Here is a 27,317-nt window from a genome sequence, read left to right on the forward strand (position 1 = left end):
GCACTGAACCATTTGTACAATAAGCTGTCTAATTGTTCCAGTTTTGGATTTTTTAATGTTTGTCTGGAAGCCAATTTTTCAGTTGTTACCGATTGAGAAGCAAATTTCATTAGTTCATGTTTTTTTAAATTTTTTATTTTGTAAATGGTTGACAAGCCAATATTAAATTAAATTAATTCAACAAAATATTTATATTCTCAACTTTCTCTAGGTGTTTGATGATTTCCAGTTTCTGATTGATGGTCAGAGTTACGTGCTTACGTTTCTCTCCTGATTTGGAACTTGAAGAAGGTTTCGGTTTCGAGAACATTGTCACTGCTTAAATACCAAGAAAACTTCCACAGGCCACTTTGATATGCATGTTCACTACACTACTGCACTACTATAATACTGATCCTAGATCGCAAGAAAAAAATACTGTAGCGAAAAGTGCTCTCAATGAAAACAATGAACTGAACCTGTGTGTGGTGTCAGCCAACAATGCCGATTGTATCTAAAATTAGCAGGCGCATAGTGGACACTTCCGGGTGGTTTTGAACCGCGCCGTGTGCTTAAACTGTCACAAATGTAAAAAAAAAAAAACAACATTAAAAAAATCCTAGAACGGTGCCGGACCATCGGGCGTTCCGGACTGTTGGATGCTGGACTAATGGAATTCTACTGTATATAAATTCTGATCATTTGTCACAAATGTAACATGCACTAATCACGTCTCATCTACTGCTGTCTCGGGTGATTGTGCTGCAGCTCGTGGGAGGACCACCATTCTCTTTAATCAGCTTATGGGTGTAAGGAGAAGAGTGCATTCTTCCTCTTCTCTATGCTATGATGACACTAAAATTCATATATTCGTAATTCTGTTACTCCAGTTTTTGTAATGTGTAGACAGTTGTTTCTATTGAAGGAAAGTTCCAATGAGAGTCACTAGCAGTGGAGTAACCAGGTATGTTATTTTCATATGATATTTCAAGTTCAGATAAATATTCTGAATATTCCACAATAAATTGCACCATTATATCCCTATTGTCAAAAGACATTTCTGTACGTTACTATGCAAGCATTGCCGCTATATTGAAACTGTGAATGACGCACAAGGTACCCACCGCCTGCGGGAAGGTACACAACACAGTGTGCGCTGTAGATTTCTGAGAAAAGTGTGTGAGGCAAGCTCATTCCTCATTTGCCTTTCTCTTTGTGCTGAGGGCATGCGTTAAAGCGCATGCAAAAATGCATCATGTGGGCGGTCCTATAGATTACTGAATTTGTATTGTATGATATTATTTGTTAGTTTTGCACCACAAAGGTGTGAGGAAGAATTTTAAAAAGTATGATTTAGATGCATGTATTATGAATATGAAAAAACTTTTGATATTACCGTATTTACGTCAATAATCCCCACATATTTTTTAAAAAAATTTGAGGCACGAAATTAGGGTGCAGGTTTTATTTGAGTCAAGGTTGCCAACACGCTCCTGGCTCACCTAGTTTTCGATAAAGAGTGTTCAGTCCCCGTATGTCATATTTAAGTGGAAAACAATTCAGACCTTTAATTCTAAACCGACTTTACATTTAAAAAAAAATAGTACGATATTTTACAGAGTAATTTAAATTCAAAATTTCTGTGTGTCACGATAGAACGCATTTTCCAGAACGTGCAGGGGTAGCTTTCCGCACTTTCACTCACTTTGTTGTGTCTATAGTGTGTTTTATAGTTGAAAATAGAGTGAAATCGTTATTCTTTTGTATTCAGTGTTTTGAGGAACGCCAAAATATCACGTAGCAGGCAGTACGTGGAAAAGCAGAATCTGCAAAAACTGGCGAGGGTTGGCATTTCTGAATTACAAGATGGCTGTTGATTCGAAATCACGTAATTGGAAGTCCGATTTCTGTATTACAAAGACTTCGAATTAACGAAGTTTCACTGTATCGCAAAACTAACATAAGATTTCGCCGGTGTGTCTATTTCAAGTGTTAACATTGCACGAAAAGAATTATCCACCACCAGTCACGTTACTGTCCAGTAAAAAGAGACCACGTGTGAGAAGTGTTTTAGAAGTGGAGTGTGACGAACTTGTAAGTAATTTGGAGAGGATTCTAGTGATGCAAGAGACAACGAATCTTTCCATCTACAGGGAATCAAGCGTATTGCAAGTTTAGATTAATGAAATACCTGTCACGTAAGTAGGCCTACTTGCTCGTTTTCATTTTACATGTTCATATTTGCGTAAAGACCACGTGGACCTGGCGGAGTGATACGAAATGTTTGTTTATGCCTACGTTACTCTTTCGATGGTAGGAATTTTAGTTCATTTCATTTTTTTTTTTTTTCAAAATGAGCCTTCCTAAAATGAGGGTGCGGGCATTATTCGACGGTGGGGATTATTAGGGTAAATACGATAGTTAAAAAAGAATTTGCACTTGTTTGTTGCTTTTTTATTACTTAAAAAGATATCAGTTTACTGTGAGAAGGTTGAATATTAAATCTCTTATTTTGCAATCAAGATTAAATAAATTTAGCATCCCTATTAAATCGCCTAGAAGTTAGTGCCAAATAAAGGCGGTATGTATTGTTGAATGTTTCTGTGTTGTTTTCTTATATATTAAATGTTGGGTATAATTATCTTTTTTTTTTCTTTTTTCATTTCAGAATCTTGTGCTGTGTTTTCGACTTCATTTCACAAAGGATTCTACCACAATAAATACTGCAGGAGCCACAGTAAGGCAGCTAGTATCTTTGGTTTTTGAGCGGGTAGTGGCTGAAGATGAGTATTTCAGAACTAGAGACACTGTGAAGCGGGAGGTCAATTTGGAAGAACTGAAGATACCCAGTAATGTCGCCCCTAAAGGTTTACGACCATGTGCTGCAGATGCGTACCTCATGTTTCAGGTAGTTTATATTTTAAATGCAAAGTGTTTTGACAGCAATGTAATCAACCGTTGGTGATGAGTCGATTGATGTTATTGTTTTTAAGAAGGTCTCAGTCTACTATTTAAGGAACTTTGTTTCTAGGCAGGTCTATCTTAGGAATGTATTGATCATTTTGACCCTATAAAAAGTGGTGAAACTTTCTCTAGTCACTAGCTTACGATATTTCAAAATAGGTGTGTATTAATTAGCCTCCACCTGCAAGTTTAATATACAGTTGAGTTCTCCAATGTAAACTCTCACTTTAAATAAAATTCCCTTTACAGCTTTCATATTCTGTGAATCTGATCAGTGTAGTACTTGCTTGCCGTTCTATTTGTAACTGTGGTGAAGATAACCTAATTTAGCTTTTAAGCTTAGAAAATCTGTGATTTGGAACTTCTATTCAGTGTTACTAATTTTTTTGTAGGATTTAGTGCAGTTAGTGAATGCTGATCAGCCTTATTGGTTGATAGGTATGACAGAAATGACGCGCACATTTGGACTTGAACTCTTAGAATCAGTGCTCACAAACTTTTCATCTGTTTTCTTTCAGGTAAGCAAATATTCTTTGTGTCTCATTTGTAACTGCTCGCTAGAAATTGTTAATTCATAGTATTTCTATGTGTTCATGAAATTTAATATCTGTCATTCTTTTGTTGCAAGCACCCAGAATTCAGTTTTCTCCTAAAGGAACGAGTATGTGCATTGGTTATAAAATTATTTTCACCTAATATCAAGTATCGAAGCTCAGTGCCAGCTAGTATCCAGCAAGCCACTCCTTTGGATAAGCCATATTTTCCGATCAGTATGAGACTTCTAAGAGTTGTATCAATTCTTATCCAGAAATACCACAGTCTTCTGGTAAGTATTGCATTATTGTTGTTCATGTTGGCATTTTGAGATTTTCTCTGTTATCTTGTAAGATGGTTGACATTTAAAATTATTCCTGATGTCTGAGAGAGGGTTGCCCACACAGTGTCAAGACTCCAGCAGCACAAAAAGCAGTGGTGGCTCGTGTTTGGAGAAATGCAGTATGGAAGCAGGCTATCATGGCCCGTGAAATGAGCCTTTCATGAAGGTCAATGTCCAGGCTTCTGTCAGAGGACCTTGGACTAAGGGCTTATCACTGAGGTACACTGACACACGCCGAAAGAAGATGAGAGTGCTAAAATATCGACATCTCGTGCAGCGTTATGCCCATGATGGTCATCGGAAAATCCTCTTTACCAGTGTGAAAATATTCACCATTGAAGAGTAATATTCACCATTGAAGAGTCTTTCAATCATGAAAACAATAGGGTTTATGTAACAACTTCACAAGAAGCCAGTAAAAGAAGGTCCAAAATCTCAGAGGACACTTCATCCCTCCTCAGTGATGGTTTGGTCGGGGGGTGAGTTATTCTGGCACCACCCAACTGCATTTTTGCTAAAAGAGATTTAAAACCAGTGCCAGAGTGTACAAAAGCACCATTTTGGAGCCTATTGTAAAAAACATAAGTGGCACATTGTTTGAAACCAACCCTGGGCTTTCCAGCAGGATTCTGCTCCAGCCCACATGGCAAGGTCAACTGAAGGGTGGCTTCAGCGACATGTCCCTGACTTCATTTTGCCTGAAGATTGGACCAGTAGCAGTCTGAACCTGAACCCTTTGGACTACCAACTGTGGTCAGTGCTTGAGTACATCGTCTGCAAGAGGAGACACCCCACCATTGAAAGTGTTGGCAGTAGTGGCGGATTTTCCCCTGGATGTCTTGCGTTCCACCGTAGACGAGTGGCCACAAAGACTTGGAGCCTCTGTCAGTGCAAAAAGTGACCATTTCGAAAAGTGATTTATGCTGTGTGTAGTGAATGCATGTAAGAACAACATACTGAAAGCAAATTAAGATATTTCTTGTGATAGTTGCATTTAAAATAATTTCGTTTTGATCTGTAGGTATTTGTCTTTCTTGCTTTGTAATACCTTGCTGCTGGAAATTTTACAAATCATTCACTTTTGATGTTAAAAATTTCCACATTGAATTCTTCTGACCATCTTTTTAAGCCTATGTTAAATTCATTGTTCTCTTCTTTGTGAGACTTCCTAGGTAAATTTTCCCTCCTATTTTCGCTGCCTTATCCTGATTTAGTATCTTTGGATTGGTATTTCAATAGCAATTTTTCTCTGTACACTTGAGGATGAGATCTTCTAATATGCTTGTTTAGTCCTACAAAAGTTCTGCCACAAATGTAGCAAGTATTTTCTTTAATAGACTCACAAGGTTTTCTACGAGTACTGTGGGTGTCGCAGAGTGTACCAATTTCTTCAATTTATAATACTAACTGTGTCTCTTCATTTAAGGCATCGCTTGCTCTTGAATCATTGCGATTATCTTGTAATATTATGAACCAGTCTTACATGGGCGTGTAAAGCCTTTCTTTTAAATTTTTTGTTACATATGTGATGTTTTACAACATTTGTTGATGCAGACTGAGATTGTTCAGTATATGTATCACTAGTCGGTTCTGCACCAACACTAGTACCCATACGCTGGTAGTTGGGGATATCTTTATTTCCTAACGTGATATCAATAAGTGCTGAGGACTCATTTGAATGTTCGTCTTCATTATCACTAGGCATGAGCTTCCACTCGTGTGGTTTTATTCTGGTGTATTTTTGATCACGATTTGCAGGATACACTATAGGAATTATGCTGGTGTCTAAGGGACGTACACAATGAAAAGTTGTATTTCCAGGTTACTGCCTTTTTAGATAATTCATCACAAAGAAAAGATTTCAGGATAATTGAATTTTGCACATTTCTGTGAGAGTATGACAGCAATCAACACTATAAACAGACGTATCATAACCTTCAATTTATCATCATTTATTATCAGACATCTTAAATTATGAAAATGTTGTAAGCTAATGAATGGTGATAAACTCATGGTCAATGGTCTTTTGAGATCAACTTTTTGAGAAGAACGGACTATTGCATTGATTGCACATGTATGGCCTTCACCCGAGTGAGTTAACAGGTGACTTTCGAGACTAGACTTATACTTTAATTTCTTGTTCACTCATTACACGTATGTTTCCTCTCCATAGAGTGAAATAATATATGTTTTTTAAGATTACCCTTTTAGGAGAGTATACTGCATATACAATGGGCTATGAACGTTTTTAAAATCTTATTTTAATGCAACATTGTGTATTTTTTACATGCACAATTTTTATCATTGAAATTTACATAGAAAATTCAGTGTATGGTATCTAAAAATGTCCCAAATACGGATGAAACATGTCCTACAAAAAAAAAAAAAAAATCAGTATGATTGTATATTTTCAGTGATTTGATAATTAATAATTGGTACTGAAATGGTGAAATTATTCATCTTTGAAAGAGTGAGACACTTATTTCATCTCACCATCATTTCCTGTTATCCAGATGCTGCTAGTTCACAGAAAATATGATTCCTTTTAATTATACTATACCTTTTCACTACTTCTTCTGTGTCTCCATGTTCCAATCCAGGTTCCATTGATATAGCTCGTAACTTGGAGATAATGCTGAACGATGGCATTCGGTTTTTGTCTTTATGACTAGGGTAAAACTGGTAGTAGCAACCCTAGAAAGAGCCTATACAAACTGAAATGTTAATAATAGCCACTTTTACAGGAAGCTAGAAATGCTGTTGCGATAGATGGATGGATAGATAGATAGAAGCCTCTATTAACCTTGGTAATATTAGGGCTCCTGGCCCTCTCTTTCACTTAACCACATACATATTATTATTTATTAGTACTGTAGAACTGGTTGAAACTTAAAATACTACGAACTGCAAAATAATACTAATTTTTGACAGAAATATATATTATACAGAAAATAAGAAACAACCTACGTAATAAAGATGCTATACTATCATGTCTAACAAGAGATAGAAAATCAATGGTGTTTTTTATATTAAGGATTAGGCTGCAGTGAGTGGTAGACTGAATTTTTGGCTCGTATAGATGCAGGAGTGAGTCAAGGCTGTGATTGATTTCATCATTCTCTGTAATATATGTAAAGAAAATCAATTTACATTTTACATGAAAGAAAAAGTTTAAACCGTAAGAGAGAGTGATTCATGCAAGAATGCATTAGGCATACATATTGTTAACTATCATGACAAGGGAACTTGCTGTACATCTTAACAGTGTTGTCCATGTTTTGTCCTCGACAATTTCTTAAATGTGGGAAAGCTCTCCCCTCTCTATTTTTCTTTTTAATTTGTCATAACCAAGCAAGTTGGGTATTTAGCTGTGAGCTTGTATTCAGGAGTACGTGGGTTTGAACTCCACTGTCGGAGCCCTGAAGATGATTTTCTGTGGTTTCCCATGTTCACATCATGCTGTACTTTAATTAAGGTCATGGTTGCTTTCTTCCCACTCTTAACCCTTTCCTATCCCATCGTCACCATATGACATGCCTGTATCGGTGCGACATAAAGCAAATTGCCAAAAATAGTTCTTTGTACAAGTTCCTTTTTGTATGTCAAACTTTGTTTGTTTTTAGGTGACCGAGTGTGAAATATTTTTATCATTGATTGTTAAATTTCTGGATCCTGACAAACCAGTCTGGCAGCGGTCCTTAGCTCTTGAAGTTCTGCATAAAATGACCGTCCAACCTGAGCTTTTGAAGTCATTTTGTGAATGCTACGACTTAAAACCTCATGCTACAAACATATTTCAAGACATAGTGAATTCCTTAGGTGCATATGTCCAGTCTCTGTTTGTAAATCCACAGTTAATGGGACAAGCTTCTGGTGTTGGTGAGTAAGTTTAAATGCTGTTATCATCTGTACTGTAGTGAAGCTAAACTAGAATTGCATTGTAATATGCCATTGTATTTTTCTTTTGGATTGATACTATAATGTGTCAAGTAGTCCGACTCGTTGGCTGAATGGTCAACGTACTGGCCTTTGGTTCAGAGGATCCTGGGTTCGATTCTTGGCCGGGTTGGGAATTTTAATCTCTTCTGATTAATTCTTCTGGCTCGGGGACTGGGTGTTTGTGTCTGTCCCAACATTTCCTCTTCATATTCACACAACACACTACACTACACTACACTACACTACACTACCAACCACCACAGAAACACACAATAGAGATTACATCCCTCCATATAGGGTTGGCAGCAGGAAGGGATTCCGGCCGTAAAACAGGGCCAAATCCACATACGTGTGATGTAGTTCGCGCCCGCGACCCCACACGTGTGGGAAAAGCAGTAGTTAAAGAAGAAGTAGACTATAATGTGTTTGACTTTCCCATCTTTTCCTTTCTGATTTGAGCTTAATATTGCAGTAAATTTTTCTGTTGTTTTATTTGAGCAATTTGGTAGTGATTTACTTCACTGTGTTCTCCAGTTTTCTGAATGAAGTGTATCACATCAGTTTACCATACCACATACCAAAAAATTGTACAGTACCATGAAAGTATGAGGTAACTATAGTCTTCATCAAATGGGAAGATGTTTATGTTGGGGTCATTTTAGATGCATACATACATACATACATACATACATACATACATACATACATACATACATACATACATACATACATACATACATACATACATACATACATACTGCACCTTCACTTGCCAATCGTCAACAACTGCCTGTAGCTCTTGTCCATGTAGACTCTTCTGTCCTTAGGGTTTTTGGGTTCTTCTGTCACTTGTTGGCATAGATCAGAGGGTGACACAAGAAAATCAAATTATTACTTGAAATAGAATTCAAGAAGTAGGCTGAGATGGACTTACTATCTCAAAAAGTAACTGAATTTAATAGATGTGAAGCATAAAAAATTTTGAAGAAGACTGGCATTAACAAAACAGATGACAGAAATTTGACATAAATGTAGATTGAGGTGAAGACTTCTATATAATAGTTTATTGTTATTATTAATTTATTTTACATTGCCATTGCTAGAAATAAAAATCGATAAAAAACTGGAAAAAAAAAGGGAAAACCTGAAAATCATTATCGGATTGCGATTCCTGCCGTTGTCGATTCACTTGATCTGTGAAGATTCAGTTTCCGTAACCAGACTCCGAATTTTTCTCGTCGAAGGTTATCCACCGATTATAAAATACCACATAGAATATCATCAGCCATCAAATGGACCCTTAATCAAACCAAAACAACCTCTGGTTATACTTGAATCAATTAATATATAAATAAATGAATTTACGTCACAAGTTAACTTGCTTCTGACAAGGCATGGTGCTCCAAATTCAATGTTGGCAATTCTAATCTCTCAACAAAATAAATGATCACACCATGTTGTGTCACAACCAGACAACAAGTAAATTAAATTACTTTAGTAGTTATTTAAATTAAATATAAGAAAGACTGTTCCACTGAATCACAATATTCATTAATAAAAAGACTTGAATTTACATTTAAATTAACACACAAAATAACTTTCGGGTTATGTTTGTTTATAATAAATAATCTTGAATGAATAAACCATTGAGCACAGATATCTGAAATGAATCTTATAATCTCCTTGAATAAAATGAACGGTGTCAACAAAAGAAAATAAACTAAGAAAGTAACATTGATGACTGGTGTCATAATAAAAATTTGCTATACTAACAATAGTAACTAATGTGAAATAGATTTTAAACAAACGCTCTTCATCCCCATATAAAATGACATTTCGTTTCAACAGTTATTACCATCACTATGGTCAGAAACAAGCATATTATAGTACGCGCACCTTTTCTTGAGCCCTGGTTCCCATTCGTTACTATGGAGATTCGGGCTCAAGAAAAGGTGCGCGTACTATACATCTCACTTACATAAAATAAATATTATTATTGTCGGTTTGGTAAACACCACCAACTGTGATCAGTACCCTCACAAACAAAAAAATAATATCTTGAATAATTGACTTCAATAATCAACACCAGTAAAAATTAGCTAATGCATTATGGTTGCAGACTGAACTAAATTTATAAACTTACCTAATTAAAATAAACAAAACACTGTCATCGCAGACTGAAATGACCATCTAAATTGAATAATGACAATCACTGAAAATAAAATAAACACTGTCATTACGGATTGAACAAAATTTATAAACTAGTGATCATCTCTGTAAAATAAACTCAGTACTGACCATCGCAGATTGAATTAACATATATAAATTTCACTGAAAATTAACTAACTCACTTTTACTGTATAGTGGACAAAATTTATATATTGGTGATCTTCATTGAACTGCTGTTTACAAAGTATGAAATAATGACATGATAAAAATATTTCTGCATCATTACGTTCTTAACCTACTTTATTACAATATTATTTACAACAAAATGTCCTGCGTGCTCACCTACGAACTAGTTAACTTTATAATAAAATACACACCGGGCGAGTTGGCCGCGCGGTCAGGAGTGCGCTGCTGTGAGCTTGCACCCGGGGGATAGTGGGTACAAGTCCCACTGTCGGCAGCCCTGAAGATGGTTTTCCGTGGTTTCCCCATTTTCACACCAGCCAAATGCTGGGATTGTACCTTAATTAACCCCACGGCCACTTCCTTCCAACTCCTAGGCTTTCCTATCACATCGTGGACCATAAGACCTATCTGTGTCGGTGCGACATAAAGCCACTAGAAAAAAAATAAAATACATGTAAGTCCAACCGCACTTACTATAACGTTTAATAAAAATAAAATGTCCCATGAGAAAGAAACAAAGATTGACCCGACCTCATAATTAACCAAAATTTCAAACTCCAATATCATAAAATATTTACAAAAAACTATCCTAATCTTATCACGGTACTCACTAACTACCAACAAACCTAAATTGCAAAAAATCCCTTCCATCTTATCACAAGACAACCCATAATTATTCATGGTGTACAAGTTACCGTCAAAGTCCTGTTGTGAGCTGTTTAAGATGAATACACTACATTCCAAAACCTCCATTTCAAAAGTAAAAATGATTAACGATCAATAGGAACAAGCCCCTCTACACCTTAAAGACAACTGAGTTCAGGGATACAAATGACCTCCATGTTCCTTTATCAATGAAGTTTAGGAAATATTATTACAATGCTATCCTTAAAAGAAAAAAAAACACTTAAAAAACAGACTGGAAAGTGCAACTTGCTTGGAACAGTCTAAAATACGTTGTCCTCATAATGGGAAGGTTGATCCTCGCTTGCTCCTTGGAGACATGATATCAACCACCTGTCTATTCTCACCTACCCATAGCAGCAGTTCGTATTTCAAGAATAATTTTGAAACAAGTCCAATACCAACAAATCTAAATTGCAAAATAATCCCTTCCATCTTATCACAAGACATCCCATAATTATTCATTATTCACTTGAAGTGAAATTGTTCACATTATACATTTCATGACATCTAATTCTCTGAGATCACGTAGTATTCTGTGCACTAAAATATTGACTTTGAATGATTTGTGCCACATCGAACCAGAACAGTATCACTAAAAATTTGAACCATCACTTTCAAATTGGTGCCTCATGGCCTTCCATTAAATATTATCCCAGGGGTCTCTCGCACATCCTGGATAATTAACACATAATCCACGGGGCATTTCAACTCTTCCAGACATAAATTCAATTCTGCCTAATTTTCCGTTCTCACTAGTGGTTCGTTCTCTATCTAATTCAACTCCATTGGCTACAAGGTGTCTACTTGATCCCAAATCATTCATAAATTGCATTGCATGACCTGTATTAATTCCAAACATTATCTTTGAATATCCTAACTTGCATGAAAGTTTCCTTTCTCTCCCATTTTAAGGAGTCAACTACAGGAATAAATCTTAATGAAATATCGGAAATTAACTGACACAGAAAAATATACAAAACAGTGCTGATCTTGACTTAGTTTTGGGCATAACAAAACCTCTATATGATACCCGCAAAAAATTTACCAACACTCGAATACATTTTATATTATTACTAACACGATACCCGTGCTTCGCTATGGTATTATAATGAAATTTATAATTAAATGCTTAACGTGTTATATATAATCCGCCGAAATTCGGTATCTGACTCATTTTCTGAGAGATTACAGCAAAGGTCCTCCCATATTTCAATCTTTCTTTCCAGCAATCGATTTTGTACTTCCCGGGCTAGGTCCAGGTATTGCAGCCAGTCAGTTGAGTCCCTAAATCTTGCCATCTTTTCCTGTAAGCATTCTTAATATGGATCAAATCCTTGAGGAGATCCAGAGTGGTGCTGTTTTGGGTGCCTTGGCAGTACTGAACCCGCGGCCGGACTGCATTCGTAGTCATTACCCGGCCAGGACCCGTTTCCAGCGCGGTCCGCACATTTTGACAACGGTCCAGAACATTATTATTATTATTATTATTATTATTATTATTATTATTATTGTTGTTAGGGTGGGTGATATTAGTTGAATTTACTTTATTATTATCATCATCATCATCATCATCATCATCATCATCATTGACCCCACAGCAAGATTCCAAATACCAATATTCACGCCTGTTACCTTCAGTTTTGAGATATGAGTATTCCCATAGAAATAATTCACTTTTTTCACTTCCTTTCAACCCCCCCCCCCCCCAAGTGAATTTTCTGGCAAAAAATACTTGTTTCTTTAATAGTAAAGGATCTTCTAAATACAAATTATCACGACTCTTAAAATCTTCAGATTTGAGATAATTATGTGTCCTCATAAAAGGAATTCAACTCCTTTTCACCCTCGCCTCCCAAGATGATTTTCCTCCAAAAACGTTTTTTTTCTTTCTTTATTTTTAAAGGAGATACAAATACCAATTTTCACGTCTGTAACAACTTTAGTTTCTATTAGATATACGTATCCACATACAATTAATTCAATTAATTCTTCAATTCAAATCACCTCCGCCCCCCTTCATTGGATTTTCCGAGAATACGTGTTTCTTTTCTTTTAAAGCAGATTCCAAATACCAATGTTCACGTCTGCAAAATCTTTCATTTTAGAGATAATAGTATCTTCATACTAATATTTCAACTAATTTTTCAATTCCACCCCCCCCCCCCCCAACCTTAAGTGGATTACCGAAAACAAAAACTACGTATTTCTTTATTTTAAAGGAGATTTCAAATACCAAATTTCACGTCTGTAACATCTTCAGTTTTTGAGATATCAGTATCCTAATTAAAAGAATTCAACCTCCCAAGTGTTTTTTCTGGAAACAAAAAATACATGTTTCTTTATTTTTAGTAGAGATTAAAAAAATACTATTTTTCACTTCTGTAACATGTTAAGTTTTTGAGATATACTGTAGAAATGCTCATTTTAAAATTTCACCCCCTTTTTAGTTCCCCTTAAGTGGAGTTCCCAAAAATAAATCGCTTATGTTCCTTTACTTTTACAGAAGATTCCAAATACCAGTCTTTACGTCTGTAACATTTTTGGTTTCTGAGATACACGGAAGTTATAATCTTTCTACAAATTCACCCCAATTTGTCACTCCCGTTTAACCCCCGTTAATTGGATTTTCCAAGAACAAAGAAATACGTGTTTCTTTGTTTGTAAATGAGATCCGAAATACCAATTTTCAGGTGCGAAATATGTTCAGTTTCTGACATATAAGTATCCCAATTAAAGGCTTTCAACCGCTTCTTCACCCTTTTCACCCCTTCTATTGGGATTTTTTGAAAACAAATAATACGTGTTTCTTTATTTATAAAGGAGATTCTAAATACTAATATTTACATCTGCAAACATTAAATGTTTTGAGACATATATACAGTCATTTTAAAAAATCACCCCCCTTTCCACCCCCCATTAATTGGATTTACGAAAAAAAAATTCACGTTTCTTTATTTTTATAGGAGATCCCAGATACAAATTTTCAGGTCTGTAATATCTTCAGTTTCTGAGATATAAGTATCCTGATGAAAGGCATTCAACCTCTTTTTCACCCTTTTCACCCCTTCTATTGGTTTTCCGAAAACAAAAAAAATACGTGTTTCTTTATTTTTAAAGGAGATTCTAAATACCAATTTTACATCTGCAAACATTAAATGTTTTGAGACATTCACCCCCTTTTTCACCCCCATTAATTGGATTTTCCAAAAACAAAAGAATTTGTGTTTCTTTATTTTTAAGGAGATTGCTACTACAGATTTTCAGGTCTGTAATGCCTTCAGTTTCTTATTTATAAGTATCCTCATTAAAGGCATTCGACCCCTTTTTCACCCTTTTTCACCCCTCCTATTGGGATATTCTGAAAGAAAAAAAAAATACATGTTTCTTTATTTTTAGAAGAGATTCTAAATACCAATTTTTAGATCTGTAAACTTTTAAAGTTTTGAGGTATAGATACTCTCATTTCAAATATTCACCCCCCTTTTCACCCTCTTGGTGGTGGAATATCCAAAAATCCTCCCTTAGCGAGCACCTACATTGTAATATAAATGTATCCTCAAAATTTCATTTCTTTATGTCCAGTTGTTTTGTCTCGGCGATGATGAATCAGTCAGTCAGTCAGTCAGTCAGTCAGTCAGTCAGGACAAGTTACTTTATATATATACACTAGCAAGATACCCGTGCTTTGCTATGGTATTATACTGAAATTTATAATTGAATGCTTATTGTTTTAGATATATAATCCGCCGAAATTCGCGATCTGACTCGTTTTCTGCGAGAATCCTCCAAAATTCCCGATCTGACTCGTTTTCTATTATTTTACAGCACGTTTCCTCCCATTTTTCAATATTCCTTTCCAGCAATCGATTTCGTACTTCCTGGGCTAGGCTCAGGTATTCCTCCTGGTCAGTTGGGTCCGTAAATCTTTGCCATATTTTCCTTTAATCATTTTTAATATGGATAAAATCCTTTAGGAGATCCGACGTGGTGTCATATTGGGTGATTTGGCGGCACTGAACCCGCGGCCGGACTGCATTCTTAGTCATTACCCGTCCAGGAGCCGTTACCAGCGCAGTCCGCACATTTGACGACGGTCCGGAACATCATTATTATTATAATTTTTTTTTTGCTAGGGGCTTTACGTCGCACCGACACAGATAGGTCTTATGGCGACGATAGGAAAGGACAAGGAGTTGGAAGGAAGCGGCCGTGGCCTTAATTAAGGTACAGCCCCAGCATTTGCCTGGTGTGAAAATGGGAAACCACGGAAAACCATTTTCAGGGCTGCCGATAGTGGGATTCGAACCTACTATCTCCCGGATGCAAGCTCACAGCCGCGCGCCTCTACGCGCATGGCCAACTCGCCCGGTATTATTATTATTATTATTATTATTATTATTATTATTATTATTATTATTATTGTTATTATTATTATGATTATTATTATTATTATTATTATTATTATTATTATTATTATTATTATTATTATTATTATTATTATGTGTTGCTGGAATGGCTGATGACAGGGAAAACAGGAGTGTCCGGAGAAAAACCTGTCCCGCCTCCGTTTTGTCCAGCACGAATGTCACATGGAGTGACCGGGATTTGAACCACGGAACCCAGCTGTGAGAGGCCGGCGCGGTGCCGCCTGAGCAACGGAGGATCCTTATAAGTACCTTAATAACAGTAAAATCAATTGGTCTCACCTCCTTCTACACCCCACCGCCGTTAAGTTTATTTACCGCCACCCCCCCCCCCCCCCTCCCAAAAAAAAAAAATTAAAAGAAGGCTTGTTTCTTTATGTTTAAGGGAGATTCTAAACACCAATGTTCACGTCTATTACCTTCAGTTTTGAGATATAAGTATCCCCATAAAAGTAATTTACTTTTTTCACCTCATTTCACACTACTCCCCCCCCCCCCCAAGTGAACTTTCCCGAAAAAAATACTTGTTTCTTTAATAGTAAAGGATCTTCTAAATACCAATTATCACGACTCTAATTTCTTCAGTTTTTGATTTATGTGTCCTCATGAAAGGAATTCAACTCCTTTACACTCCCGCCCTCCAAGATGGTTTACCGCCCAAAACGCGGTTTTCTTTGTTTTTCTCATACAATTAAGCCAATTAATTTTTCAATTCTTTCACCCCCCCCCCCCCCAACCTGCTTCATTGGATTTTAAGAGAATACGTGTATTTTTACTTTTAAAGCAGATTGAAAATATCAAATTTCACGTCTGTAAAATCTTCATTTTTGATATATCAGTAGCCTAATTAAAAGAATTCAACACCATTTTCAGTCACTTTTACCCCCCCCCTCCACCCAGATGATATTTCCGAAAACTAAAAATACACGTTTCTTTATGTTTAATAGAGATAAAAAATACCATTTTTCACTTCTGTAACTTGTTAAGTTTTTTAGATATACTGTAAAAATTCTCATTTTAAAATTTCACCCCTTTTGAGTTCCCCTTAAGTGGAGTTTCCAAAAACAAATCACCTATGTTTCTTTACATTTACAGGAGATTCCAAACACCCACTTTTTACGTCTGTAACATTTTACGTTTCCAAGATATTCTGTAGATATAGTCTTTCAAAAAATTCACCCCAATTTGTCACTCCTGTTTAACCGCCGTTAATTGAATTTTCCAAAAACTAAAAAATACGTGTTTCTTTATTTTTAAAGGAGATCCCATATACAAATTTTCTGTAATATCTTTCGTTTCTGACATATATGTATCCTCATTAAAGGCATTCAACCCATTCTTCACCCTTTTACACCCCTCCTATTGGGATTTACAGGAAACAAAAAAAAATATGTGTTCCTTTATTTTTAGAGGAGATTCTAACTACCAATTTTTACATCTGTAAATTTTAAAGTTTTAAGATGTAGACACACTCATTTTAAAAAATTCACCCCCCCTTTTCACCCCCAATATTTGGATTTTCCAAAAACAAAAAAATTCATGTTTCTTTACTTTTAAATTAGATCCCAAATACCAATTTTCAAGTCTGTAATATCTTCAGGTTCTGAAATATAAGTAGACTCATGAGAAGCATTCGACCCCTTCTTCAACCGTTTCCACCCTTCCTATTAGGATTTTCCAAAAACAAAATATACGTGTTTCTTTATTTTAAAAGGAGATTCTAAATACCAATTTTCACATCTATAACCTTTAAAAGTTTTGAGATATAGATACACTCATTTTAAAATATTACCCCCTTTTCACCCCCTCCCTTAATTGGATTTTCCAGAAACAAAAAAATACGTGTTTCTGTATTTTTAAAGGAGATCCCAAACACCAATTTTCAGGTCTGTAATATCTTCAGTTTCTGAGATGTAAGTAGCCTCAATAAAGGCATTCAACCCTTTTTCCACCCCTTTTCACTCCTCCTATTGCGATTTTCCGAAAACAAAAAAATACGTGTTTCTTTATTTTTAATGAAGATTCTAAATACCAGTTTTTACATCTGCAAACTTTAAAAGTTTGGAGATATAGATTCACTCATTTTAAAAATTCACCCCCTTTTCACCCTCCCATTAATTGGATTTTCCAAAAACAAGAAAATAAGTGTTTCTTTATTTTTAAAAGAGATCAAAAGTACCAATTTTCAGATCTGTAATATCTTCAGTTTCTGAGATATAAGTACCGGTATCCTGATTGAAGTCATTCAACCCATTTTTCTCCATTTTCACCCTTTTCCACCCCTCCTATTGGGGTTTTCAGAAAACAAAAAATACGTGTATCCTTATTTTAAAAGAAGATTCTAAATACCAATTTTTACATCTGTAAACTTTTAAAGTTTTGAGATATAGATACACTCTTTTTAAAATTTCACTCCCTTAGCGACGGAATATACAAAAATCCTCTCTTAGCGAGCACCTACATCTTAATGTGAATACATCCCCAAAATTTCATTTCTTTATGTCCAGTAGTTTTGGCTCGGTGATGATGAATCAGTCAGTCAGTCAGTCAGTCAGTCAGTCAGTCAGTCAGTCAGTCAGGACAAGTTATTTTATATATATAGATTAATTTCATACAAAAATACTTTGACACACACTGATACTTTAATGACAAAACTGGAATAGGACTGATCTTTATCCGATACCTCCACTGATCCGATTTAATCAGTTATCTGACACTCTGGGATTTTAACATAAACATTGCGCAAGAACTTCTCACTACTGACCACACGAAAAATATTTTTATGCCACATAGCACTTAATATATACACAAGAATGAAGAAAAGCAGCAAGCTATTGGCCTGGAACTTTGACCCTTATTTACACAGAACATAACAATGCAGAATACACTTCATTTAATGGAAATCATGACACCTGCATTTATCGCTGAATTAATGGAATGCTATAAGACATTGCCATCCACCGAGTGCTTCACTAGAGGCTTAATGCACCATACTGACACACAGCATACACATTTCACGCAGTTCTTCTTGGAAATCTTCACTTGAAATAGTTTTTATTTATTTATTACTTACATACTACACACTGATTTTCTTGCACATACTAACTACAACATAAATCTTCACTTGTTCTCAGATTTACACTGATGTAATTAAAAAACTCCATAAAGGTGTCGCAAAGCTAATGCAGTGAGCTCGCAGTTGCGATCAACAGTATGCTGTAAGAAGGAAGTCAGCTCCCAGACGAAACTATCGTTACATCGGTCTGTTTTCAGACCAACTTTGCTTTACGGGAGCGAAAGCTGGGTGGACTCAGGATATCTTATTCATAAGTTAGAAGTAACAGACATGAAAGTAGCAAGAATGATTGCTGGTACAAACAGGTGGGAACAATGGCAGGATAGTACTCGGAATGAGGAGATAAAGGCTAATTTAGGAATGAACTCGATGGCTGAAGCTGTACGCATAAACCGGCTTTGGTGGTGGGGTCATGTGAGGCGAATGGAGGAGGATAGGTTACCTAGGAGAATAATGGACTCTGCTATGGAGGGTAAGAGAAGTCGAGGGAGACCAAGACGATGATGGTTAGACTCGGTTTCTAACGATTTAAAGATAAGAGGTATAGTACTAAATGAGGCCACAACACTAGTTGAAAATCTAGGATTGTGGCAACGTTTAGTAAATTCACAGAGGCTTGCAGACTGAACGCTGAAAGGCATAACAGTCTATAATGATAATGTATGTATGTATGTATGTATGTATGTATGTATGTATGTAATGTAATGTAATGTATTGTATTTACAACTTCACTCATTGTTTCCCTATAATATTCATATCATCCTGCACAGATTTGCCAGGCAAAAGAAATTACTTTCGTTCACGTGCTGAGATATGCCATTTAATACCACTGTTTCACCGTGGTCAACACTCGCTGAATTATCGTTATTATCAATTAGGTATTTATTTCATTTCACACCCCACAAGTTCTTACCATACTTATTCGAGGCTGGTATTCATCCTTGCCACGACCAGTCTTGAGTTCTTCAACTTGGTCTGCACATAGATAATGGATCAAGAAAGACAGGTCTTAACTCATGAAACATTGATTGTAGAATGCCTGACACCTGCTCTTCAAACCTAATATATGCATGCGTTTTGGCACGAGAAGATTGCATAATTGTTACACCACATTAGCCATGTCTGTTATCCCATGGGTCTCATATTTATAATTGGTATTCATAATATTCAGCAAAAAGCCTCTGTGGCTCAGGCGGTAGCGCGTCTGCCTCTCACCGCTGGATACCGTGGTTCAAATCACGGTCACTTCATGTGAGATTTTTGCTGGACAAAGAGGAGGCAGGAGAGGTTTTTCTCCGGGTACTCCAGCTTTCCCTGTCGTCTTTCATTCCAGCAATACTCTCCACTTTCATTAATCATTCATTAATCATTGCCCCAGAGGAGTGCGACAGGCTTCGGCAGCCGGCACATTTCCTATCCTCGCTGCTAGATGGGGGCTTCATTCATTCCATTCCTGACCTGGCCGAATGACTGGAAACAGGCTGTGGATTTTCATTTCATTTCAATATTCAGAAATATTTGGGCATCACGAATTTCCCGGTCCCTTAATTTTAATTTACTTCTAGTATGTCTCTAACATGCTGAAGCATGGGTTGAATAAATAATTTCTCCCACCACTGGTAACATATTGTCGTAGCGTCTTCCGTTCTGAAATTTTTCTACGGTCCTCTGAAATCTTTATGTCTTTGGCCTGAAGACAATTGTTAATTTAATTATAATTTATTTGGTGTTCTCCTTTGCCAAAATGTTTGAATTGCGACCATCTGCCTGTCCGTCCATCTGATTAAAATCTATGACATAGAAGGCGAAACGCTGGCAACCGGGAATGAGTTAGCTGGAAAATTTATAATGTCCAATAACGGGCCATTTATATTGGTATTATTAAAAACTAAGTCTAACCATCAATGTCTTGGTCTCCCTCTACTTCTCTTACCCACCGTGTCCGAGTCCATTATTCTCCTAGGTAACATATCTTCCTCCATTCATCTTGCATGACACCACCGCTGAAGCTTGTTTTATGCGCACAGCTTCATCCATTGAGTTCATCACTAACTTAGCCTGCAGACTAAGTGAGAAAGGGGAAGACAGACGGAGCAAGCAAGACAAATGTAGGGAAAAGACAGACACGGAGAGGAGTGAGTGTTTCCACTATGGTCAACCTAGCAAAGTCGTCTTTTGCACCTAGTGCTGCGCAGTGCACCAGCGTGTGCACCCTGAAAGGCCTTGCTATAGAATAATAAAAATATCTATTTGAGACTCTAGTCCTTTTTAGAAAGGTGTAACAGTTAACACTCCCCCAATAAGTTAAAAATAAACATTTGGGTCAAAATGACACAATAGCCCTTATTGGTAGACTGTCCAAGCCAGATTAAAGCAATAAAGTAAATTTAAGAAGTAGAGGAGAGGTTCCCAGAGTGTAATCTACAGCTGTATAATATGAGGGGATCCACAGACAATTTTAAGAAAGTATGGAATACACCGTCATTATTTCAATACCAGTATGTATGTTCAAGGTAAAACCGAGGGAATGGTAATGTGAATTCAGGGATTAATCAATCAATCAATCACTACTGATCTGCATTTAGGGCAGTCGCCCAGGTGGCAGGTTCCCTATCTGTTGTTTTCCTAGCCTTTTCTTAAATGATGCAAAGAAATTGGAAATTTATTGAACATCTCCCTTGGTAAGTTATTCCAATCCCTAACTCCCCTTCCTATAAATAAATATTTGCCCCAATTTGACCTCTTGAATTCCAACTTTATCTTCATATTGTGATTTTTCCGACTTTTAAAGACACCACTCAAACTTATTCGTCTGCTGATGTCCTCCCACGCCATCTCTCCACTGGCAGCTCAGAACATACCTCTTAGTCGAGCAGCTCGTCTCCTTTCTCTCAAGTCTTCCCAGCCCAAACTTTGCAACATTATTGTAACGCTACTCTTTTGTCGGAAATCGTCCAGAACAAATTGAGTTGCTTTTCTTTGGATTTTTTCCAGTTCTTGAATCAAGTAGTCCTGGTGAGGGTCCCATACACTGGAACCATACTCTAGTTGGTGTCTTAACAAGAAACTTATATGCCCTGTCCTTTTCATCCTTAATACAGTCCCTAAATACCCTCTGAAATCTGTGAGTGATTACTGTATGTGACAGGTTTTGTCCTGATGTCAGGAGAAAATATTCAAAAAGAGATCCTCATTATTAAGTCACACTGGGAGCAACTGTACATGCGGCTAAGGATGTATTTTGCGGTGACTGATGAAAGTGACATGTGGGAAAGGAGTGCATTTGCTGATGGGCTGTAATCCAACCTCATTCTTATACTGCAATAATATTCTTTAGCAGAAGTTTCATCTAAAATTTTAATATCTTTATTTCCCCAATTCCATTTAGCTGACTTTAAGTTATCATGACTGATTATCCTGAACTCTCAAGAAAAGATTTGAAGTGTTTTGTGTTCCCAACTAATTTGTGTGAAACTGCATTCTCCCAAACACATATTTGGAATCGAAGTTATGAAATAAAGTTGAAATTGAGAGTGACTTAATATGGAAATAATCAGGTGTTAAATCCAACATTGCAGAGCTAATTGTCCAAAAGTAGCTTCAGTGTTCAAATTAAACTGTGTTTGATGTCATTCACATTATAATTTTGCCTTTTGATTGTAATACATTTGAACTGAAATATGAGTGCTTCTAATGTTCGGCTCCATGGCTGAATGGTCAGCGTAATTGTCTTTGGTTCAGACGGTCTCAGGTTCGATTCTCAGCCAGACTGGGTATTTTAGTCATAAGCAATTCATTCCCTTGGCACGGGTACTGGATGTTTGAGTTGTTCCCAACATGCCTGCAATTTGTACACCACATACAACACTATCCTCCACCTCAATAAGACTCGGTTTTATTATTATTTTTATTATTATTATCATCATCATTATTATTATGTCCGACTCGTTGGCTGAATGGTCAGCGTACTGGCCTTCGGTTCAGAGGGTACCGGGTTCGATTCCCGGCCGGGTTGGGGATTTGAATCTTCATTGCTTAATTTCAGTGGCCCGGGGGCTGGGTGCTCATGCTGTCCCCAACATCCCTGCAACTCACACACCACACACAACACTATCCTCCACCACAATAATACACAGTTTCCTATACATGGAAGATGCCGCCCACCCTCATCAGAGGGTCTGCCTTACAAGGGCTGCACTTGGCTAGAAATAGCCACACAGAATTATAAATTATTATAATTCTTCTTCTTCTCGTTCTTCTTCTTCTTATTTTTTTTATTATTATTATTATTGACTCTTTTACACTTTGTTTTATTTTGTTTTAAAACTCGAAGGTGTCCATGAAATTAATTTTTTTTTCCAAGGTTTCTCTGACTGGAAAGATTGGGAACCACTGTGATGGAGGATTTGACGAATTTACATTCTTAAGACTACCTAACTGAGGGATATACTTTATTCAGGTGGTGGTGTGAGATGAGGCCGTCTTGTTTTGTCCACTACAATGTGGAGAATTTGTTGATTTATGCCTTGCTGTGTGAGATTTGAGTTATAAGAAATTTAAGCTTGTAATTTCATACACAGAAGCTCAATTCTTGGTGAAATTGAAGACAAATATACAGATATTTCCTATTGAACTAACCAAAGTTTCTTGTGTTTCTTGTCTATCTTGTTTCCATGTATGTTGCTTTCACTACACTTACCCTTGTAATCGGTTTGGCCTCATTTCTGTTCAAGACTCTGTCACTTGACTCAATTTCACCTTTGCTCCTGAACTTAGATTTTTTTAAGCACTAAAATAAAAGCAATAATGTACACTTGTTGACACAAAAGTGAGCATCTCCCGGAAAGTATGGTTGCCTGCAACATGTACGGTAGGGGAGGGTTGGGAAGGATAGGACATCCAGCATGGTCTTGCAGAATTACATTCTATTTCCTTGTCCTTATAAGGCCACAGGGCACTGGATGTAATGTCCTAATGTATGCACTATATTTTGTCTGGCAGTGGTGTTATAGTTTTGTGAAGTGCCTCCAAACATGCAGGCTGTATCAGCCAAGGCAGTAGATGTGTGTACTAAACTGTAAGTTCTGCTGCTCGCTGCTGGTGTCAAGGGTTCAAATCTTATTAGGGTAAAATATTTTTCTTTCTACCCTGACTTACATGGTGAATCACATAACTTCCTGTGTTTTATCATGCTGTTATTTACATCAGTGGGCTTGTTTGTGACCCTGAAAAGGGCCTTTGTTGTTTTGTTGTTTTGCATGACCGCCTTCAGAGGTGTATGGACATGGAATTGATTAGGGAAGAAGAATACGTACTGTTGTCATCTGCTACCTCGTTCCAGGCTGCTGTGACATCGTTTTTATTTGCCGCAGAATTGGACCACGTGTCCACCATTACTCTCTTCATCTCGGCCCACATGTTCTTGATAGGATTCATGTCTGCCCCACAAAGAGGTCTGTTGATAATTTTGATCTGACCTTGCCTTGCAAACCATTCCTGAACTAATTGGGGTGGGTTTGTTTGGAGACAGGTCCTGCTGAAATTGTACAGCACTGGTGAAATGGCACACCCATATGGAAGAGACCATAAAATTCCCTAAAATGTGTACATGTTGCCTGGCGGAGAGATGTAACTCGATTCTGTGCAGCATTCCTATGATGCAAAAGCTTGTCGCCAGACTGAGTGGATCAGCCGGTTCAGGTGCTGGCCTTCTGACCACAACTTGGCAGGTTCGATCCTGGCTCGGTCCGGTGGTATTTGAAGGTGCTCAAATACATCAGCCTCATGTCAGTAGATTTACTGGCATATAAAAGAATTCCTGTGGGACAAATTTCCAGCACCACGGCGTCTCCGAAAACTAAAAAAGTTGTTAGTGGGGCATAAAGCCAATAACATTAACAAAAGCTTGTCCAACCTGAACATGCAACAGATTCATGGCTAGAGTGCCGAGACTTGGCCACGTATGCTGGATTGTGCTGGATAAAGAAAGGATGAAACACACGTACTGACCCATCGTTTGCTGAGGAAAATGTGCTCTTATTGGAGAATATGACATTCCACCAATCACATAGCACATTGCTGTTGTCAATCGCAAGGCGATACTTCCTCTGCTCATCAGTGAGCATTTGTTCCTTAGCTTTACAAAGGAAAACCATTAATACGGAATGATTCTAATATCTTGTAATCTGTATCTGTTTGCCGGGATTTTAACCCTGCCTAATTCAGGTGTCCCAAGGCCATCTTCGACCTGCCGGAAAAATGCGCTGCTTGGTGTAGCTGCTCTGCATTCACGAACGGGGTTAAATGGGCCTCTCTGATCAAGCAATCATCCTGTTCCTGGTTGGAGACCCACCATGAATCTGAGCCAGCAAGTCGGCTTATGTCTCCTGATTCTTGAAAATGTCTTATCCAATGTGTCACTATAGTCTGTGGGATGCTGTAGTTTTGTTGTGGTCAGATGTCCTTGTTCAACGAGAGCGTCTACCCACTTGTGGATGGAAAGTCCTTGGGGTGCCATAGTTACCGGTAGAATGATCTACCTCTGTGTAATATCCATGGTGGGGGCTTCATGCAATCTGATTGGTTTGCCCGCTGTTGTTGCCAGCATAGTGAAAGAAAATGCATCCCAGGCATATTCGAACCAGTTGCATTCCTACTGTGAATGTGTGTCATTATCCACTCCCACACTCGTAGATACTCCAGTTATGATGGCAACTTCTATATTAGTATTGTTTCATTGCCCCTGAGTATTGAACTAGGAACCACATCAGCATGGTTGCATGTGACAGTACTCATTCACCGTACAGTTGGGTTTAGGATTTTTTAGCACACTCGCTATCTGTGTCAGCAAGTGTACATAACACTTGTCAAATTAACTACCTCAAAATGTGCAAGAACCCAGATGAAATGGTTTTATGATTACAAGCCTAAAAACATCTGTCAGCTGAAGGCAAACTGTGCGCATAAAACCAAGTTTCTCACATGAATAATAATAATGTTAATAATGTAATTGATTTTACGTCCCACTAGCTATTTACTATTTGATGTTTATGTTTCTTAATCCTCATATATTTCAATGTTGGCAAGACTTTATTATTTAAATATTTTAAACTCTGTTGCTTCCACCTCCCATGAGTTTTTTGGAGATACCATGGTGCCAGAATTTTCTCCTGCAGGAGTTCTCTAACGTGCCATTAAATCTGCCGAGATAAGGCTGACGTATTTGAGCACCTTCAAATACCACTGGACTGAACCAGGATCGAACCTGCCAGGTTGGGCTCAGAAGGTCAGTGCTCTACTGTCTGACCTACTCAACTTGGCAGTTTCCTATATTTTTGCCAACTGGTGTTGTATTGTGCCAATAGAACTCGCTATGGAGAGATGAAGTGTTATGAAGGAGGAAAGTTTGAGATCCACTGGTCTGTAACAAAAGGGAACTAAGTAAGTGTGACTTTAAGTGAAGGAAGACAAAGAAATATCAACCATCTGAGTGATTTCTTTGCTTATGCTCTCTAAACCGTCAGTGATAGTCCCTAAGTGGAAGATTTGTTGAGCATTAAAGGCCCTTCAAGAAAATGGTGTTCACCTATCTGTAAAAGTCAGCCTTCAGTAAGTGCTTTTCTAATATAGTTTGCAATGAAATGTCAACCTTAAAATTAGAAACCATCCTTTGATATTAATCATATAATCTTCATTAAATAAATTAATTATTCACATTAGTAATATTCTTAAGTTAAAAGTACCCTCTTTAGTATATAATTTGCGGGAATGCTTTAGAAGTTATTTTCATTTTAGTGAAGACACAAGAATGGTTTAAATATCGTATGGGGAGAAAGGAGTGAGCTAACAGACTGGCAGATGGATGGCCTTGGGAAAACATTGCACAGAACTACATACTGTATCCTCTTCTTTCTGGCAGTTTCCTAGTTCTTTTGGGGCCAGCACTGGATGTAGTAGATTCAGTCCAGCTTTATGGCCAGATACCTTTCCTAATACCAACCCTTTAGAGAGAGATATATTCACTATTGCATATCTCTGTGGGATTTTGGTATTTGGTAGTGGGGTGCGATGTATGTAAATGAAGATGTGTATTAAGACAAATACCAGCCCTGAGTCAGAAGAATGAACCCAGATGTGGCTAAAATCCCCAGTCTGGCTGGGACTTGCACCCGAGGTCCCGTCAACTGAAGAGTTTGACTCTGACCTTTCAGCCAAGGAGCCAGACATTGAACTATGTACATATATCAGGAAGAAAACAACTGATAGCATCTGTGAGGAAATCTCATAAAGCCTATCACCATAAATTGAGAATTACTCCTTTGTGAAGCTGGGGAGGGATGTAAGTAAACATGTATGGTAGTTTATCATAAACCACTCACCCTGAGACTTCAGACCCTTTTTATGACTGAAGACCCCATTCACATAACAGTAATTCAGAGAACTAATAATGTTTGGTGATGGCCTTGATCATTAGGTCCACTTCATAAATTGATTATTTATTGTTTTTAAAATATCAGTAAGCATTTACAGTGATTAAATTCTGGCTTTCATTGTCTTCTGGTACACCAGTGGTAATAATTATAGTTTTAAGAGGTAAGACAACAGGACCATCAGCCCATGCAATACTACTGCTCACATGACTGATTTACATGTGCTATCATCATGATCGTGGCAATTAGAACAGTTGTTAATGGAAGTATTAGACCTCTATAACGATGTGATGAGAAAAGTTGCATTTGCCATTTGACTGGAAAAACATTGATATACCTTAAAATTAGCCAGTTATGCTTGTCTCTTTAAAACTCATTGTAATACAGAAAATAAAAATGTTTTCCTTGACATTCAGCATTTCTCCCCTCTAAAATGTTTCCAGAGTTCAATTGAGACTGGGTTATATGTAATTCAGTTCTGCATAATTATGTTTTATATGTAAATTTATGTAGGTCTCGGCAAAATGTAATAAAAATAATAATAATAATAATGTTACTGGCTTTTCGACCCACTAACTACTTTTACG

General features: G+C 37.1%; 1 protein-coding gene across 2 annotated transcripts in view; it reads left to right on the forward strand.

Moving 5' to 3' along the window:
* Window positions 1-27,317, forward strand: part of mon2 (Mon2 homolog, regulator of endosome-to-Golgi trafficking) — a 583,018-nt gene that overhangs the window by 68,079 nt on the left and 487,622 nt on the right. For both annotated transcript variants that reach the window (XM_067140860.2, XM_067140862.2), the window contains 4 exons: window positions 2,648-2,887; window positions 3,336-3,461; window positions 3,572-3,769; window positions 7,444-7,699. In XM_067140860.2, the coding sequence (XP_066996961.1) occupies window positions 2,648-2,887; window positions 3,336-3,461; window positions 3,572-3,769; window positions 7,444-7,699 (820 nt within the window). The remainder of the gene's footprint in view (window positions 1-2,647; window positions 2,888-3,335; window positions 3,462-3,571; window positions 3,770-7,443; window positions 7,700-27,317) is intronic.

The sequence above is a fragment of the Anabrus simplex genome, chromosome 2 (assembly GCF_040414725.1).
Source record: "Anabrus simplex isolate iqAnaSimp1 chromosome 2, ASM4041472v1, whole genome shotgun sequence".
Taxonomy (NCBI): domain Eukaryota; kingdom Metazoa; phylum Arthropoda; class Insecta; order Orthoptera; family Tettigoniidae; genus Anabrus; species Anabrus simplex.